Consider the following 20,070-nt stretch of genomic DNA (forward strand, 5'->3'; position numbering starts at 1 on the left):
ATCAAGGATAAAGCTTTATAAGGAATTTTCCAGAACATTTAAAGGACGTGTGACACCTGTGTCACCGTGGGCCCATGTTTATTGCTCTGTAATTGTTCTTAGCCAATTACATTTTCCAGGAGCTTGATCGCCTCGTTGAGAGAGGATATATGCCCACCCCCATTATTCTCTGTAAAGCGCATGGTGTTGCCTCTATGTATGAAATGCGGCATACAAATAAAGTTTGATTTGATTTGGTAGTAGTTGATAGTAGAAACAAAGTAAGTAGTAGAAGTAAGTAGTCTACCCCCCCCCCCTTCGTACAGTAGCCTACTACGATAATTACAAGGTTGTCTATGGTTGTTATGGCTATGCATCAGCAATGGCGTTATAATTGAATCTCCGCTGTAGAAATTGGTTAGAGTGGAAGTAATGTCTGACTGAAGACTGATATTCTCAATGGAGTGTAATGAGTTGACAATTCTGTCTGATATCAGGCTAAATCAACACTAAACCAGAGGCTAATTATATTGAATTGTGCTCTGTGGCTAATCTAATCACTTGTCTATAGCCGTCTTCATTAGCCTCGCCTTCATCACAAAACACAAAGCTTAAATAATTCTACTTCATGCCATGTTGGTCTGAGAGCCAACATATCAGTTAAATTAGAATAAACAATCCAGTCCTTCTTGCACTTTCAGTTCCCTGCACCATCTCTCGCTAATTTCTGCTAAACATCCCATGTGGTTTGAATCTTTTTCAGGGATCAGTACTGATGCCTTGCTTGCATCATCGGGGAGCACAGTAGAATAGTTAGCAGTAGCAAATGAAGATTGGTGTGCAGGGTCCGTTTTTTAAGTGAACCCCTAAGTGAATCAGAAAGAGGCCATAAAAGCAAGGTGGGTTGGATGGACCTAATTAATTGGATCTGCCATGGTTAATTGGACATCCATTTACATTTTGGATTTCTCCCCACTGCCACATTGAATGAGAGCTTAGCCAGTGAGGGCTGAAGATGGTGTCACACACAGTTAAAACCTGGCAATGCAGTCATGTCTCTGTAACACAGTCCTTTGAATTAACTGCTTGAACTGAGATCGACCCTATAGGAAAAAGTTTAATTCTGGCTAAATCTTAAATTCGCACACAACTCCCATTTCTGCAGTCTTCCCACAGCACGACCCCGGGTCCGACCCCTTCTGATCCGCTGAGCACACCGAACACCCCCTGATACCGGCGCCTCCGCCAGCTCAGTGGGGGGCCGAACACCCCCTGGTACCGGCGCGTCCGCCAGCTCAGCGGGGGGCTCAGGGGGAGCGTCCCCGCCGCCAGCCCCTCTCCTGGCAGCCTGGGTAACGGGCAGCAGCTTGGCACTGGCAGGAGAGGAGGCCGGGCGGCATGGCGAGCACCGGGCATGTCGGTAACGATTACATTCTGCCTCAGCCGGGGGGTCGGAGGTCAGGGCGGGCATGCATGGGCGGCCTCCGGAACAGAGCCGTCTGCGTTCCCAGCGCTGCTCGTCACCGCCCACGCCTCGCGTCGCTCCAGGTGGGCGCTCGCTTCTCGCTCTCCTTCACTCTCTCGCCTGCTTTCTCACTTTCTGTCTCTGTTCTCGAGTCCCAGATCAACCCCTTGCCCCGGCTCTCTCCCGTTCAACTATTGATGCACACAATACTGCAAAAGTCTAGCCAGCCACGCCAGCACTATCTTAGATCTGTGTGCTCATGGTATTGAACGGTTGCCTCGGGATCCAGAGTTCTGAATCCTCTACCCCAACCAATTAACATTTTATCCCTTTTATAAGTTTCTCTCACAGTTTGATTGCATGGGATTCATTGCAATTATTTCTGCGTCAGTGCTTTGGGATAGGAGGTTGCGATGAAAGAGATATGATTATACATGGATTTCATCCAAAAGATATGAAACACACACACACACACACACACAATGATTTTGTGCATGTCATTAATTCATCAACATTGATTAGTTATTCACCACAGCCCTGTTTCAGTTCAGTTATCTATATTTTCATTATTCATATGTTTTACTTACAGTTCAGTATCCAGTTATTGCAAGATTAAGATGCTAAACAACAATCTACCTGGGGCACATTTGAATCAGGGAAGACAAAGATGAATTACACTAGGCTCTTTGCCAGAGACAGAATCAACTATTTCTTCCTATAGGCTACTGCTATATCAGAACATTTCTATAGTCTAAAATAAATCAATACAACTCCCAAGTCCACGGTCCACCAACAGGGGAGAGTTCATTTTAAACAATTATGTTATAATGTTATTTACATGTAACTACATTTCTCGAAAATCGTCACGCATATTCCATGCAATATCCTGAAAAGAGACTGGGCAGATACTTGCTACTCTGTACAAGAGTGTTAATGTAAATTAGACAGTATGATGACATGATGGGTAGTGATGAGATTAATTCGGATAGTAATTTCCATCATCCTGTCATGCCCCGCCTTCGTCAGGCTACCACACCTCTGACTCTGGCCCAGTCCCAATGTCCCCCCTAAACCCTCAAGCCCTGAGCCCTCACAGACTTATTGACGTCACCTGGTAAAGTGGTTGAGTGCGAGAGGCTGCAAGGGCTTAAATTGGTATAAAAAGGAATGGGACAGCACTTGCGACATCACATTATGTTGACGTGAAAACATAATTCTTACTATTGTGGGTGTGGGGCTTTTTTTCAATTTTACATGTTTTTTCTTGTAGGTCTTCGTGTAAATTAATTTTGGGCTGAGTCAAATCCCCTTTACATTATCAGAACTCTCTGTGTTACCCTCAAAACAAGTCTGTTCAACTTGTTGAAATCATTTTATTTTGTGGTCATATGCGAACTACATTACTGCCTGTGATTCTTGTTTGTGATGAATCCAAAAGTATTTACTTAAGAATGATAATACACATTGCTGCACCTCACAACTCTTTCCATATTCATGTTGGAGATCTCAATTCAACACTGCACCGAAATGGGTAATTAATGTCATACTTCTTTTAACTGGGCAATTTAGAGCAACAGAAATCGATGTAAATTATAAACATAGCCTACATATTTTTAAACAAATCACATTATACAAACCCATGGGGTTAATAACCCATACGTAAAAATAATGAAACCAAAATAATTATAAGGCTACTTGTGCAGATAAGCAAGTCCAGCTGAAAACATGAAAACATATTCTGTTTTGTAACGTGAACGTTAGGGTTGGTTGATCTGTCCGTGCTTGTTTATTGGCTGTTCTTCAGGTAACCCCGTGTTTCACGTCACAACGATATGAACTGTGGGTAATTCCCTTAGGCAAAGTCTGCAGAAGTGCAGACTTATGGTAAGGGGACATAAAGGGCTCAAAATGTCTGCCAGAGAGCCCTCATGCACTTGCCGATTTGACATTGGGACACCCCTAAGCCCTCGCTGACTTCGCGGGAGCGCGCCCTTAAGTCTGTGAGTCTGCAAGGGTGGACATTGGGACTGGGCCTCTGACTCAGATTCTCATGGTACATCCCAGAGGGCGCAGTGGGAACAGTCTGAGCCGGGTGTGCTCCCACTCCACACCTGCCTGATGTCACCAATCAGCCTCAGCCACAAGCCGGGCATGTCCCCACTTCACACCTGCCTGGCATCTCCAATCAACCCATCTAAGCCAGGTTAAGAAGCCGGGCTACTCAGCAGTCAGTGCCAGATCGTTGACGAACCTAGTGGGTATCACGTCTGAATCTTTAACCTAACCTGCCTTTATCCCAACCTCACCCTTTTTGTTTTCCTTCATTCTAGTCTGAACTCCCTGCCACTGCCTGAACCTTGCCTGTCTGACTACCACGTCCCTGCCTATACCCCGCGCCTGTCTGACTGCCATGTCCCCGCCTGACCCTCGCCTGTCCGACTACCAAGTCCCTGCCTGACCCTTGCCTGACCAATAAACATGCTCCAACGTGGGCTTGTCTCCCTACGCCTGTCGTGTCTGCTCTTGGGTCCTCCTCCACTAACCCTAACACAATTCATGACTGGAGTATGATAATGTTAATCCTATCCTATTTTGGTGTTGCTGGTGATTAGGGTGATAATATCTCTCTGCATTGATATGCATGCATTTGAATTCTGCACAATCACAGAGATGTAACTGAGCTTGTCTTCCAACATGCAGCCCTGTCTGATGATGTTCTATGTCGAGCGCCGTACATGAGCAACAACCAGACTAAAACGGGCCACTGGTTCAAATATAAAACTGCAGAGATTAAAGCTCTAGAAAGCCATTGGATAATATCCAATGTGTGTTCCTGCCTTGTTTGTTGGGCTACTTGGGGGAAGAAAAAATTATTCAATTACCAGCACCCCCATGACAAATGCATATACACCATAGTGGTTGAGTGCCAGTCAATCTCTGGGAGTGATTGCTCTGTATGCACAGGAATGGGATCTTGTAGGAGAAAACATACAGTGATGTATCTGACTGATGACTCTTAAGATAAAAGAGAGCTACTCAGTACTGGCAATGCTAGACGTTAATTGCAATTATTCAAGAAAAGAGAACGCACACCTTGTTTGGTGAGGTCCTGACCTAAGGGTGTATAATAATCTAAAATTGAGAGTGAGGGTCACACACTGCCGATTTGATGAAGGCAGCTTGCTGCCGAAACGTTGGAGAATAAAATAATTGCATTGGAGCATCAATGTGTGCGACCCTTTCTCTCAATTTTAGAAGTGACTTGCACAACATGCAATATTTGCACAGTGGTTGTAATATAAAGGTTCAGCAGTATGATCATGTGAAGAAATACGTAAGCACTTGAGTGATACTTGGAGAGAGCAGTGTGGGGTTGTTTTTGGAGCTTTCGTACAGCTCTCATCTTAATTTCCAGAAAACACACAAAGAACCTGACTCACCATCCTCGCGAGACTTCTGGATGAACGCCTCAACGCCGCTCTCCCCGTAGCTGCCCTCTGACGCCACCGTGGAGACGTAGTTCCAGCGCATGGCCTTCACGATGTCCACCATGGCCTGAGCCTGGTAGGTGTCCGGGGGCACCACTCTGGAGAAGAAGTCGTAGCGTGTGTTATCACTCAGCTCCGGAGCCGTGGAGGCGTAGCTCACCTGAGGGATCTGACAGAGAGAGAGAGCGAGGGGGGGGAGAGAGAGAGAGAGAGAGAGAGAGAGAGAGAGAGAGAGGAAGAAAGTTTAAATATTGTAAAGCACTGATATTGTGGCTGTTTAAAATAACATCTTGTTACCTCCCTTGAGGGAAACTTAGCAAAATGGCATCATGGCAGTGTCATTCTTTTGTAAAAGTGGGATCAGTGTTGTTTTAGACGGTGTGATAATCATGAGTTTACTTGAGTAGATACTAGACAACAGACAAGTGCTATTCCACATCCAAGTGCCCCTAGGCTAATGAAGTACCGTGGCACCAAATCAATTTGCCTGTCCAAACTTGATTCTCACAAACATGAAAGTGATTTATTTGGGAGTGAAAAGTGTTTACATACAAGGGCCTCTGTTCCAGGGAACACGTGAAAGTGGCTTGATTTTTCAGTTTATTTATTTATTTTTGTTTTGTGATTTCCTGTTGCCATTTACTGTGCATGAAATCCATGGTTTTGGATGAGTAAGCAATACTCTCCTTTAAGTTCTTCTTCTTTGTTGTTTGGGAAGGTTGGTTCGATCCTCTCCCCCTAGGCTTGGGACCGAAGGGCTATCGAGGGGGTCACCCGGGCTATATAGCCGGGCACACCTCCAAGAGCCATGACTGTCCATTTCGTCACCGTTTCGTCATCCCCTATATCCAATATATCGGACAGTCCTGGATGACGTGGTCTGCGGTTTGTTCCTCGGTGACACACCCGCACACCACGCAGGATGCCAAGCCCCATCTGTGCATCGATGAGCGGAAGCGTCCGACACCAGTCCGGAGATGATTAAGCCTCACCCATGCCGGTCTGGGTAAGTCCATCCCTGTAAGCCGGGATGAAATCACAGAGTCTGGAGGTGTTTGCCTCCCACTCTGCATGCCAGGTGTAGTTCGCCCATCCTGTCTCACTGATGTTAAGATCTCTGCATTGCTGCAGGAGATCCCGTGCGGTAGGAACAAAAGGATGTCTCGACTTGAGACGCCGCTGTTGCAGTGAGCCTGTCGTGGAGCAGGTGGTTAGGCTCCACGGCCCTGTAGGCGAGATGTGCTGTGGTTCCTGTGCGGCGGAGGCCAGCGGGTTGGATGCCTGCGAGGATGGGAAGGTTGTCCACAGGAGTGGGACGCAGGCACCCTGTCACGATGCACAAGGCTTCGTTGATAGGCGGATCAATGAGTCGGGTATGAGCGCTGCGACACCACCGGTGCACAATATTCACTGGTTGAGTAGACCAGGGATAGGGTTGCCATACACAATGTTTTTGTGCCGGCACCCCAGCCTGATCGGTCCAGTCGCCTCATCAACGCCACACGAGCTGTTAATTTCTTGCACAGTGACTCGAGGTGTCGGCAGAACGTGAGCAACCTGTCCAATGTCACGCCGAGATAGGTTGGTTCGGCGCCACATGGCAGGAGTGTTCCATCGATGTGTATTCGGAGCTCACATTTGGCTTCCTTGTTTTTAAGGTGGAAGGCCTCCAACCATGTCTTTGCCTTGCTGAGCTTCAATCTCCATTTCCGGAGGTATGCCGCTAGTGTCTGCATGTCCTGGCTCAGGGTCTCCTCCACGTGCTGCCAATCTCCAGCATAGTACACGAGCGCGAGGTCTTCTGCATAGTCCTATAAGTAATAATGTAACAGATGGAATGAAACATCTTGTTTATGTACATACCTTTAGAATAAAGGCTTTATAGGGAATGCATACACGTATAAGCAGATACTTTAACATAGTCAATACAAATCCCTTTGGCTAAATCAGCTACCCTAACAACAACAATAATAGCGTTTAACTCATCCTGAGCTAAGTGTCAGTTCAGAAATCCTTTTAAGACTGCCTCAAGCAAAATAAACTCCTCTTAAATGATACAGTAAGTAATATAAATTCTTGCTTGCTCAAGTTGTTTCATATTTATGGCTGACAGTGGACTTGCGGATCTTGCGGTAGCTTCTTTGCAGCACAGGTTAGGAGTTAACTGAGCAGATTTTATGACAATCAATATGTTCCATGCTTCAACATAAAATATAAAGACACACTTTTTATGCTGGTGCATTGGGCTCAATGCCCTATGGGTTGTGAATTATAGTAGTGGACATGTAGAGGCACAGACACCACAAAGAGAAAACCTATAGCTTTACATCACAATGAAGGGCAATTATAGGGTGAGTGGTATGAGATACTATGAGGCCCAACCATGTACCATAAAAAGATGGCAATCAGTGGCGTTTCCTCCCATAGGCCAAGGTAAGCCTGTCTTACCCCTAAAGCTGCCGGTCCCTTTTGAATTTTCCAATATTCTGAATGTGAATCTTTTTCTTCATAGGAAGTCCATGCATGAAAAAAAATTCACCAAACTTTGCACATAGGTCCAGTCCTATACCAGAAGTCCTCAACTGGCATTGTGGGCCAGTAGTCGTGATGGTGGCGCTACAGCAACAGTCTAAAGTTTTAAACTTTAAAAAATCATAACAAATCAGCCGTACGTGCAATCACTTTGCAACCAACACCAAAATGCAGGCCCAAGTGAGTAGAAACGTCCATGTACTTCGAGCTGGCAGGAATTATGAAGTCCATCACTCTGCTTTTCCTCAAAAACTATCAAACTCTACTCTTCCCACATTTTTGGTCAATTGACATCCCGATTTCTACCCTACATCTTCAGACTGTCCTCCACAAACGATCTTCACAGAATTTTGAAATATACATGAAAATATATACTACTCACAATCATAAAGTGCAAAGGCAATGTCTCCACCAATCAGAGATGTTGTTGTTGGCAACCCCGCCCCAATAGCGGACCATAGGACTACAACTGGCTAAATTGACTCGGATTGAGAGACCTGTACCACTGATTGTTTGATTGGTTTCCACCTGTCTTGTTAGTCTGTGAGTATATAGCCTACACTACATGTTGCTCCCATTTTGTTCTTTTGTTTGTTCATTATTTGCTGTAGCTGTGCGTTGTCCCTGGTGTTTCCTGTGCAATCTTGTAAGTTTGTAAACTTGTCCGTTTTGTATTTTGTTCTCCACTTGTTGAGAGTGTGTACCTTGGTTTTATTGTTTAGTCTTTGGATTTGGTTTTTGCCCCTTGTGGTGCCTTTAACAAACATTTTGTGGAAACTGCTGAAACCTTCACGTTACATGCACCTGACATTTACATGCAACCTTTGATTGTGTGAAACCATCTATGGCTTCTCACATGGTGGTGGTAGCTCAACAAGAGTTCAAACCCAGGGGGTGCAAAGTAAAAATGCTGATGCTTATTCAGGCATTGTGCCTAATGACATGCTTTTTAAATATTTTAAAAATGTAATTTAATGTAATGCTGTTAATGATTCATTTTGTCGTCACTTCATCTGATCAGTCTTTTGTCTGCTTACATCTCAATCAGCCACACCTGTGTTCAATCCAATAAATTCAGTCAATCCATGCTCAGTCCAGTCTCATTCACCTCACAGTATGTAGGCCTACTAATGTCCATGCAGGATTCCTATGGTGTAAATATCTAGCTGTGACATACTTTTTCAGTTCAAACTGCCAGCTTCTTACTTGGCTCAACAAGAACATGATCTTCCCTTGGAGTCTACGGTTGTGAGTTCAAGCCCTGGGGGATGCAGAATAAACATGCTAATGCCTACTCAGGCATTGTACTGTTTCAATTTTAGACATTATTTTAAATAATTGGGGTTCAGGCAGAGACCATTGTGTATTTCTTATTTGTCTCTTCCTTCCTCTGACTCCTCAAAACACCCGGCCCTGATCCAGTGCAGCAGAGCAGCTTCAATTATCAGATGTGGCTACATTTATTAAACTGTGAATAACCCTGAAGTTAACTAAACTGATTAGTCAGCATGGCTGAAAAAAAGGCTGGGGTCAGCCATTTCAAATTTGGCTTCTACCCTATCAAATCCACCAGAAGCCAGCTTTCCAATTTTCTTTCCAATCAAACCTTGTCATGATTGAGTCCCGCCTTTATACATTCGTCCTTCAGTATCACGTTATCCAATGTTAGCTGGCAGCAACTGTGAGTTAGCAACTATGGAAAATGAAGACCTTGAATATTTGGTGAAAAATGATTTCACAGATTTACCTTTTGAGCAGCAGCTCAAATAAGATGGGAGGCCGACACCTGCATTGGAGTGAGGACGGCACAAGGGAGAACTGGAAGTTCCAGACGCTTTTTGCCATGCGAGTGATACTGTAGCTAGCCAAGTTTCAAAAGCTAGCTTTTTTATAAGCCCTGCCTGCTCACAGACCCTGGGTGACTGGTCTGCCTATTCTTGGTCTGTCTCCACTCCACTGGAACAGGGAAGCAGCAGTCACCATGGCATATTTAGGTGATTTATGGGAAAAATGTTCATGATTTATAATAAAAATATAAATCACTGTAATTAAACAAGAAATGGTCAAAAATCCAAACTCATGTTTTTGCTAATTAACTCTAATTCTAAATGACTGTCCCGAGACATTTGCTTGTCACAGCCTAATCAGCTGCTTTGTCTGCCATTGTCTCCATAAATAATGGAATATATAATGTAAATTTGATGTAGACCTAGGCCTATTAGATTTTTTTTATGTGAACTATGAATACAGGCTTTTAAGAGTTTGCTACAAATCAAGTGATCTAGGGATAAAGTGATGTTCTATTTTGGGTTTTATCTTTTAGTTTGAGGCTGTGAAATCAGTGAGGAAAACAAAAGTTTGGGTGCTGTAAAATGATCTAAAATAATTGACAGTGTAGGAAGACAGAACTTTATTTCTATGCGGTTTCCTTCGGCATCGCTTTGGCACGTGCACTTCCTGCTTCGGCTATCGGGAGCTTGCACCGATGCAGGCTCGCTATTTAAGGGTTTGACAGTTCACACGCACTTCAAGCGCACTTTGTGCTAATTGGTTTGGGACGGCCCTTAACATGGCGAAGCTCGGCGTGAACGTGCAGACGGAGGGGGAGTGGATAGGGTGAGGGGATAGAGGCTGGTTTGAGATTGGACCTTACTATTCACCTCTCCGTTCCCCTCACTTGTCACATCACCGCCCCCCCCCCACCCCATACAAAATGTTGGCCAAACAATAGTTGCCATGAACCCAAACACATTTTCCATTCAGCATTAATTGTACTTCCTTACACGTGTAACTGTGGATAATACACAACCCTCAAAGGTCCAGTTTTATATTATAAGGAAAGACTCCTGAGATACACATAGAATATTAGGCTTTGTGATCAATTAGGCAAAAACAGAAAGTAGTCAACAGGATTGGCTCAAGACACACTTTATATGGTGTGATGTCTATGACACTGCCGGTGACTTCAGCAATGCACTTTCCATAAATTATCCCTCTAGACCCTCTGTACTTCTGAGGTTGCTCCAGGCAAAGCACAGGAGTACAGTTACCCTGCGCAAAAAACCCTGAGCCGCACACCTGCAGCTAACCAGTGCTGCTCCCGCTGGCTGCTGGAGAGTTCACCTCCTACCCTCTACCCCTCAGCCTCACACTGTGACGGGAGTTTGATGCGTTCAGCTGCATTTCCCCATTGATCCTGCCACTAGTGTGCTCACCCCCGCAGCCAGGGACGAGTACAGATGAGCCCTATCCATCCCCTGCAGCCAGAACCACCGCAGTAGAAGTCTCTCACCCACTCCTCTACTGAACCGATGAATAGGTTAAATCATGCAAATTAGATTTAGCGCCTCAATTCAGACAGCTCTGGCAATGAGGGGCATGATTAAATTATCCCATGTTCTTTTCAGCAAATTGAAAAACGGGTTCAGTAGTCCTATTCTGCTTGGACTTCAGGAGAAAAAGAATCCATATCAAGATGCTTCTCTGTGAGAACAAAATAACACATCCATGCTCTTCTATGCTGTGCATTGCGCTTCGTGTGGGTAATGGCCATTGATGCAAAAATGTATTTAGATTCAGCTCGTCAGCTCAACTCCCCAGGTCTCCGGGAGGTGAGAGCAGCTTCAACAGACTAACAGGCCTCTCGGTGTATCTGGTAATTGTGACGCTCACGGGGATGGAGATCTCAACCTCTGTATCTGTGGCACATGTCCAAAGGGACTGGCGGTTAAACAGCCGGGTCAGGGGAGGGCGTGGCTGGAAGTACTTTTCAGGTCACACTCAAGGTGCTCCACTTTTGCCAACAGTTCTCGCCAACAAGTGAAAATGAAGTCAACTTCTGAAATTAAGAATCAGTGTAAAACCTGCCTAGTGTTTTTCTCTCGGCTCTGTGTCTCAGGTAACTGGAGATAATTAAGTACTGTAGCTGTTCAGCAGTGTTATGATGCTGCAAATTTTCAGAGAGTTTGAATTAGTTCAACTGCATTTCACAAAATTGTTGAATATGCACACCTTCTGCCTTTATAAACACTCCCTACAGATCATCTTTCAAGGTGCAGAGGATGTGATTGGATTGGATTATAATTCAGACTTAATTTCAGATACTTTCTTTCTCCATTTCCCCCCGTCATTTTACCTCTCTGACTCTGGGGTATCAAAAATGACAACAAACTGCCTGTCACATTTCATCCCTCTGTGGTCCCACCCACGAGGATCATCAAGTCCCCCCCCCCCTGCAGTCCCACCCACGAGGATCATCAAGTCCCCCCCCCCCCCCTGCAGTCCCACCCACGAGGATCATCAAGTCCCCCCCCCCCCCTGCAGTCCCACCCACGAGGATCATCAAGCCCCCCCCCCCCCCCCCCCCCAACAGACATAACTCATCACACTGAATCCCTGGTTACATTGTGCATGACTGTACTCAGTATCCCACTGCACCAATGCTTCGAGTCCTCCAGCCTAAAAATGTCTGATTTTATGATGAAAATCTGAAGTTTTAATTCATGAATATACAGTTGCCCTGCCTTAAAAAATATACTTACATGTGTTCAGTCTGATGCGTTAAGATTGCACATGTATTTAGAACTGTGTTAAAGAGAAGGGTTTTTCTCAATAGGGTTTTTTCCCGATAATTTTGATATGTTTTAGGTTATAGGAATTCAGCTGGAGTGGTTAGGGTTAGGGCTCGGCTATGAGGAGGAGAAGAAGAAGAAGAAGAAAAAGAAGAAGAAAAGCATTCAAAGAACAGAAAACCACGTGGATGGTTTGAATCTGGGAGTCGTGTATTACAGGCAAATCACTTTAACACCCACCTGGGACCTACTGTACTGTATGGATTACCAGCCAAGCTCTTTTTACACCGTCTTACGTACCACCTTACGCACCATTTGTTGATCTATTATTCCTGTGTTAAATACACAGCACACAGATGCATTTGTATGCATATAGTATTGTATTTCTTAAAGGGGAAGGTGATTTGGCTCAGAAGCACTTTTTGTTATATTTCAAAAAAAAAAAAATCGCAAATCTCTTTACATCCTAGCAATCGAGAAATAAAATGCTCTGAAACTATGGAATAAATCAGTAATCTGTGGAAGTCGCAGGCGACAGTTAAAAATCCATACAAACACGTGACGATTAAAATCGATGAGATGAAAAATGAATTGCAATACTTTTTTCAGACAGAAAACTACTTTTGACCTCACTTGTTCGACGTGCCGTGTCATGTTCAACGTCCTACGTCTGTACAGAGACTAGAGACCTGCTAGAGACAGCTCGGCAACGAAAGACAAAGCCATGGCCTTGGCTGCAGGTCATGTTGAAATAGGAACTATGCATTAATTGCATAGTTTGTGATACCCTATGTCAGAAATAGAGTAAAGATGAGATAAAATACAATATTTTTTTAAATTTTTTTGTATAAGAAATAATTAAACTTTTTTTTCAGTCATAAATTGTCTGCATTCTAATTTTGTATAATAAATTGTGAGAAAATCATATTGTGAAGCCAGTATTGTGAATTGTATCATCCCTGATTGGAGCTCTAATGGCTTGTTAGTCCTCATGCATGCGCTGAAGTCAAGCTGTACCTATTCAGTGTTGATTGAGCTAACTCGGATCAGCAGGAATCCGCATTTCTGGAACTGAAAACTCGAGTTTCCAACTCTGCACTCAACTAGAGACTGAAGACATTTATCCAGGTTTCGTTGCTGAAACTGGGTGGAAACAATTTGAAAGATTGAAAAAAACTACATTGTAGAACCAATCCAATGTCTTTAGGGGCTAATGGGGCGGTGAATGTTTGGTTTTGTTTTGATTCTCCCCTCCAGTTTGTTTGGAGGACATCATTTCCGGTAAGGAGGGTCCTTCACCCTATTGGAGATGTAGGTAGTGGCTCTCATTGGTAGCGTTGGTTTTCGGCACTGGTCTAGAAACGATTTTCAATGGAGATGCCTCCAGACTTTGGGAGGTGGAGATCTCCAACGACTGGCATGGCAAGACAACTTGAGCTGTGAATTACCTAAGATGAGCTAAAGATCCCAATGTTTTTTTTAATTATTATTACTGTATGCATGTACCATGCACAGCCAACGGATTGTCTCTTTTCCAGAAGAAATTTCAGCTTGGATTTGAGGGCTGGGGTCTCTCCCTATCAAGCAACATAGATTTTCCAGCATGCCAGGCCAAACCTCCCTGACTTGAAACCCTCAGACACTGCAGACTGACATTCCCATTCTGTATGTACTGTACGTGACCTTAACACTGAGGGGAGGGAACAGTGTCCTGCTTCCTCCCCGAGTGTATAGAAACACTTTAATCTGCCCAACCCCCTCCCCACATCCAGCTAATGTGCTATGGAGATATGTTTAATTACAGAGATGGAGTCTCAAGCAGATTTTCTGATGCAGTTTTAATGTTCAAATCACTTGCTTTAAATAACTGTAGGTTTTGGGGGGGCGTTTATTTGGCACAACATCAATGCAGAAGTAATGATGCTTATCAGAACCATACAGAAATGCTACAAGTCTGTACAGCATGTGCTGCCAAAGAGAAAAGCCCAAAAGCACTTGGCTGGCACTGAAATTATTTGGGTTGTTAAATATTTCAGTTGGTAAATATTTCCTTTGCCAGCCTGCTGTTACCTATCTGGTGAGTGTACAACAACCCTGTCATGTGCTGTCAAGTTTCTACTGTTGTTCTATATTCCTAACGTGAGATGAGGCCTAACAGCAACCGTGACATAATTTCCAGGGCGGGTCATGACTGTGTCTCAGGGTCGGGGTTCTGCCAGGCACCCCCACACCGTGTTCGACTGTGATTTCACCTGGTTCCTCAGGCCACAGTCAGCACACTAGTGGCCATGTAGGTTGTTATTTTGCAGAGTTTTTTTTTTTACACCAGTCTGACGGCTCCAATTATTGGCAAACCATTCCATGACCAGTCTGTTCTCACAGGGGCTGTGCAGAGCTACGCCGCACCAAAGCAGAACCCGGCTCCCCAGGCTGTGGTTCGGGGCCCGAAGCAGACGCTGCCATTCAATTACCAAGCCACCAAGGAGAGCTCTGGGTGTGATTCAAGGTTTCCCACTGCACGCTATTCTGCTGACTCACAGTGAGGAATGTTTGTTGAAAGGAGGGGAAGAAAAGGTTTTTCCACAATGGCCCTGGAGTGACAACAACTGTTTAAAAAGTGTATCCTTCAAAAAGACCTGTATAGATGTGTTCTTAGGCTTGATGTCACCCGGCTGTTTTCGGAAACCACAGCAATATTCTTCATAAGAATGTGTTTTATGAGAAATCTATTTGAGAAATCTATTTGTATGGTTTCTACACATCCACAAGCCTGTCCAAAGGGATAGTTATACTGCACTTTGATATCAATTCTCCCAGTTGAACACTGACAAATAATGAATATTTCTCCTGGCTAGCACTATATTTTCTAGGACTAAGCAGCAATAGCCTGGCCATTAACCAATGTGTTTGAGAGGAATGCTACCACAAAGTCAGTAGGTGACCAGAGACCATGAGACATCTGTGCTCCTCTCTAAGTTATTGCTGCTACTCCTCCTAAAACGGCTAAGTACCAGTATAATTTAGCACCTGATATTGGTGACCCTATTGTTACTAAAGTCCTGTGAAAACTAAAACAAACACACACACAAACATGCACACAAACACACACACTGGACTTAATGTCCAAAAAATCATAAATAGCAGTCTTGCTTCAGGCTCTGTATAAGGTTATTTTAAACAGGCAGTTGTGGCACCCCTGATCAAAAAACCCAATCTGGACACGTCTGTCCTTGCTAATTACAGACCGATCTCGAAGCTTCCTTTTATGTCCAAAATCTTAGAAAAAACTGTACTATTACAAATACAATCTTTTTTGAAAATACATAACATTTTTGATGTTTTTCAATCTGATTTCAAAGCGTTCCACAGCACTGAGTCGGCGCTTTTAAGAGTTTTCAATGACCCGCTTAGAACTACCAACTCTGGTGATTCAGCAATTCTTATGCTCTTAGATCTCACGGTCGCATTTGACACGATTGACCACACAATCCTTATTTCTCGTTTAGAGCTCTGTGTAGGCATCAAGGGTACTGCATTAGAGTGGTTCAGGTCATATCTGTCTCAGAGATCTTTCTCTGTTAGACTTGGTGACGCTTGTGTCTTCATCTGCCCCCCTATCCTGTGGATTCCCCAAGGTTCAATTCTGGGACCTATTTTCTTTTCTTTATATCTCCTCCCTCTTGGTTATATTTTAAGAAAGCATAGCATCTCCTACCACCTGTACACAGACGACTCTCAAATCTATCTGCCCCTTAAAAGAAATAATGGCTCACTGTTGCCCTTGTTGGAGTGTCTTAAGGACATTAAGGCATGGATGGCCTTAAACTTTTTAAATGTCAATGAAAGTAAAAGAGAGGTCATTTTATTTGGAACAAGTGGTGATGTTGCCTCCTCTATGGACCTGGGACTCATGCAGCCTTATGTAAAGGTCACCAGCTTAGGTGTCAAAAAAGACAATGCTTTTAAACTCGACAAGCAGATACATTTGGTGGTCAAGTCCAGTTTTTATCACTTGAGGCTGTTATCTAAACTCAAACCTGTTAAATCTTTTAAGGATTTTGAGTGTGTAGTTCATGCTTTTTTATACAATGGTTAGTTCTGGTTCTTGATTCTGATTGGCTGGAAGCCTTGTTAAAATACTTTTTCTACAACGGAGAGTTTGGATACTTGGATTCTGATTGGCTAGCAGCTGTGGTAAAATACTCTGTAACCCACGGCTGCAACCGCATAACAATTAGTATTAATGTGCCGTCAATCTCATTGACGAGGCCATTGATAAGATCAAGCGGTAGGCTATGCTTTGCGTAGCAACCACTCGCAGCAACCTCACTGTGGCCATCCTGGATTCTCCGCCATTTTGAATGATGTGCAAAACCCTTAAAATGCATCTCCTACTAGGAATTTCGACCAATCTGCACAAAACTCGGTTTACACATTCTCTAGACCAATGTCCACAAAAGTTGTACAGGGATTTTTGATTATCCATTGCGTTCGCTCATGAGAGCCAATCAAAATTGGCAGAAAAGCTGCAAAACAGGAACTGGGGTCATATCTCAGTAATGTTTTAATCTATCAAAACCACATTTGGCACACTCATCCGGGACACACCCATGACATCTGTCACCAAGCCTCATGTTGACGTCTCGTGCACTCTAGCGCCACCATCGTGTCAAAGTTGGAGTTGCGTTTATGCCAGTAACTTTTGAACTTCTCTTTGAACTCTTCCAATTCTCACAGCTCATACACATATTATATATCAAAACGTTCACACAACTCTTGGGATTCATAAAATCAAAAAATGACGACACCCCCCCCTCTCACTCTACCGAGAGGAAGTGAAAGCTGACATGGCTTGTGCACTAGGGCGAGTCGCATTCGCAAGATCTGTTGTAACACAGCGGGTAGCGCGTCAGTCTTGCAAGCAACGAGTTCAGGGTTTGAATCCCGTTCATCCAAAAGGCATTCTTATAATTATTGTAATCCACACTTCAGGAAAGGAAGAGGGTGCACTGACCAGATCTTCACACTAAAGAACATCATCAAACAATGCCTGGAGTGGAACATCAATTTCATCGACTTTCAGAAAGCTTTTGACAGCTTACACTGTGACACCCTGTGAAAGTTCATGCAATCCTATGGAGTTCCTCCAAAGATAATCGCATTGATGAAGATGTTTTTACCATCAATTCAAGTGTAGGGTGATCACAAACGGCAACCTCACTGATTGGTTACTTGTGGAATCGTGTATGCCAGGGATGCATCCTCTCTCCCATTCTTGTCCTGATTGCCATCGACTGGTCCATGTGAAAAAACAGCTCAGACAAAACTAGAGGCATCCAGTGGACTCTCTTCACCCAGCTGGAAGATCTTGACTATGCTGATGACCTAATCATGCTCTCCACAAATCATACTCACCTGCAAGATAAAACAGATAGGACTGACAGATTTGCTTAACAGATGGGTTTGAACATGAATACCTCCTAAATCCAAGTGATGTGTATAAATTCAACATCACATACACCAATTACCATTGATGGCAGCTCTCTCGATTATGTTGAGTTCACATATCTGGGAAGTCTACTCAGCAAGGACAATGCTTGCAGTAAAGACATCATGCATACGGCTTGCGAAAGCTTGCAGTGTATTTGCAATCCTTTATACCATCTGGAAGTCAAAGCAGTACAGCTTACAAAACAAGATCAGACTGTATAACAGTCAATGTTGTCAGTTCTGCTGTACAGCTCAGAAAGCTGGCGAGTTGTTGAGAGTGACATGAAGAAGATCAATGCATTCCACGGATGTCAACAGAGGATATGTTGCATCTTCTGTCACACAAACACAAACTATCACAATGTGGTGCTGTAAATTAAACAACGCCGGGTCCAATGGCTAGGACATTTCCTCAGAATGGACCAGGGCTGAGTTTCCCAGAGGCATCGTAGCGCTACGTTCCGTAGCGCTACGATGCCTCTGGGAAACGCAGCCCAGGACTGTATTCCCAAACTAGCCTTGAGATAGACAGCACCTGGAAAGAGGAGACAAGGGAAGCTGAAAACAAGGGAAGCCGAAAACAAGGGAAGCGGAAAACAACGTTGCGAAGAACTATGACCTCAGAATTGATGACGGCTATCCTAACTTGGGGCGAGGCACAACATGCTGCACAGGATGGAAAGATGGAAGTAGAGAGTTGCAGCCTTATGTTCCTCAAGTAATGAAGAGGATTAAGTAAGTAAGTACAGTAGGACTCCACTTATCCGAACTTAACAGGACCGAAGGTCGTTCGTATCTCAGAAATGTCCGGATGACTGAAACTTATGTTAAAATGCACCAAATTCAATAAGTGGTATACTTGTTCCATATAGACTCATAATAGACCGATAAATAACCTTAATTACTTGTGAAAATGCATCAAAATTGCAATCAAATAGCCAACTAAACTCATATAGCCTAGCCTATAATAGACCTACAGTAGCCTATAATAAAATAACCAAATTTCCAATTGAGTGCGTGCTTTGATCAAATACAGTACTTTATTCTCAAATGAGGCGTACGCTGCATCGATAGGCTACTGTTTTCGTAGAACAAAATGGTATAGCCTAAAAACAACCCAACATTAGAACAATTAGAGCAAATTATAATCAATAAATAAATAAATAAATGAAATGACAGACAAGTTGTCGTGTCTTAGGCTATTGTAGCCTAAAAGAAAGTCTCTAAAACAACCGATGTAGGCTAACGTGGCCTAGGCTGTAGGCTATTATTTAACAAATACAGTAGGTTTAGTAGGCTAATCTACATGCTCACAACGCGTCTGTGTTCCTGAAGTCCATTAACTGGGAACGAAAAATGACTCGATGCTGCATCAGGTTGCTGACGCGCTTTCTGGCTACCAAGGAATGCAGCTCTCGCGCAGCAGACTCGTTTGCGTTTTATGCTCGACATTTGAGTAACAAAGAAATGAAACGTGACAGTAGGCTACAGCCTACATGCAACATGTAGGTCAACATATAGTTCTGTTTTTATTCACAGTAGGATACAGTACTGTAATGAAAATCCCACCAGTAACCAGATAGCAGGCAAAAAAAAAAAAAAAAATGTTAAGCCTGTCCGGTAGACCGGGAGGTTCGGATCTCTGAAGTTCGGATGAGTGGGGTCCTACTGTACTGTAATCTTGCCCAAGGACACTTCGACATGTGGACAGAAGGAGCCAGATTTGAACCGCCGACCCTACGATTATTGGACGACCCACTGTACCTCCTGAGCCACAGCCGCCCCAGTTGTGATGAAGGTGCTATTTGGACTGAGCTGACGAGCCTACAATCCACTCATAAGTGACATTTCTCAATAAAGGCTTTTTAACGTTTTGCCAGTTACTTTTCTTTGAACGAGTAAATATTATTGTTATTTGAAGTGTCTACTCTAGTCTGGGTTATGATCTGAAGTGTCTACTCTAGTCTGGGTTATGATCTGAAGTGTCTACTCTAGTCTTGCTTCTCTTCGGCTGTGGGTGTAGCTCTTAGCCCATCAAGAGTACTTTAAATTTTAGCTAATCACCGTGCCGTGACCACGTAGGGGTACCTGCAAGTGAATTATCCTCATTATGTACACAGAGCTGAGAAGCCTCCAGTTATAGAAAATATCCCTATACAAGCCATGCCTGAATAAACAAATCCTCTACCATGTTAGGATGGCAATACAAACATACTAGGGCAGGTTTAGAATGAAATTATTACGTTTTTATTACAACCAACCCCAGACAAGTGGCGTAATCACTGTGACCAGTAGCTATGTAGAAAGAAAACATCATAAATAATATATCACAACTCTCACTGCTCGCTCAGTCCCCGACACCTACGCTGTTCAGACACGTGACACCACTGTTCACAGGATACGGGAAATGACAGATGTTGCAGCATATGCTTCTGAAGTGTCGTGTTAATCAAGACTTTGACGACTTCTCCTGGATATTTCACAAAGGGGAAATCTTAGGCCATGCATATTCATAGGTGTATGTATGTGTATGAAAAACAATGCC

The 20,070-nt window shown here is 43.8% G+C and overlaps 1 protein-coding gene across 1 annotated transcript in view; it reads right to left on the reverse strand.

Moving 5' to 3' along the window:
- LOC311307250 (metabotropic glutamate receptor 4-like) overlaps positions 1 to 20,070 on the reverse strand; it is a gene marked incomplete at both ends in the record, with an annotated part of 188,717 nt that overhangs the window by 93,605 nt on the left and 75,042 nt on the right. Inside the window, one exon of the mRNA XM_084436047.1 lies at positions 4,885 to 5,101. Within this exon, the coding sequence (XP_084292173.1) occupies positions 4,885 to 5,101 (217 nt within the window). The remainder of the gene's footprint in view (positions 1 to 4,884; positions 5,102 to 20,070) is intronic.

Source organism: Borostomias antarcticus (assembly GCF_949987555.1).
Source record: "Borostomias antarcticus genome assembly, chromosome: 3".
NCBI lineage: Eukaryota > Metazoa > Chordata > Actinopteri > Stomiiformes > Stomiidae > Borostomias > Borostomias antarcticus.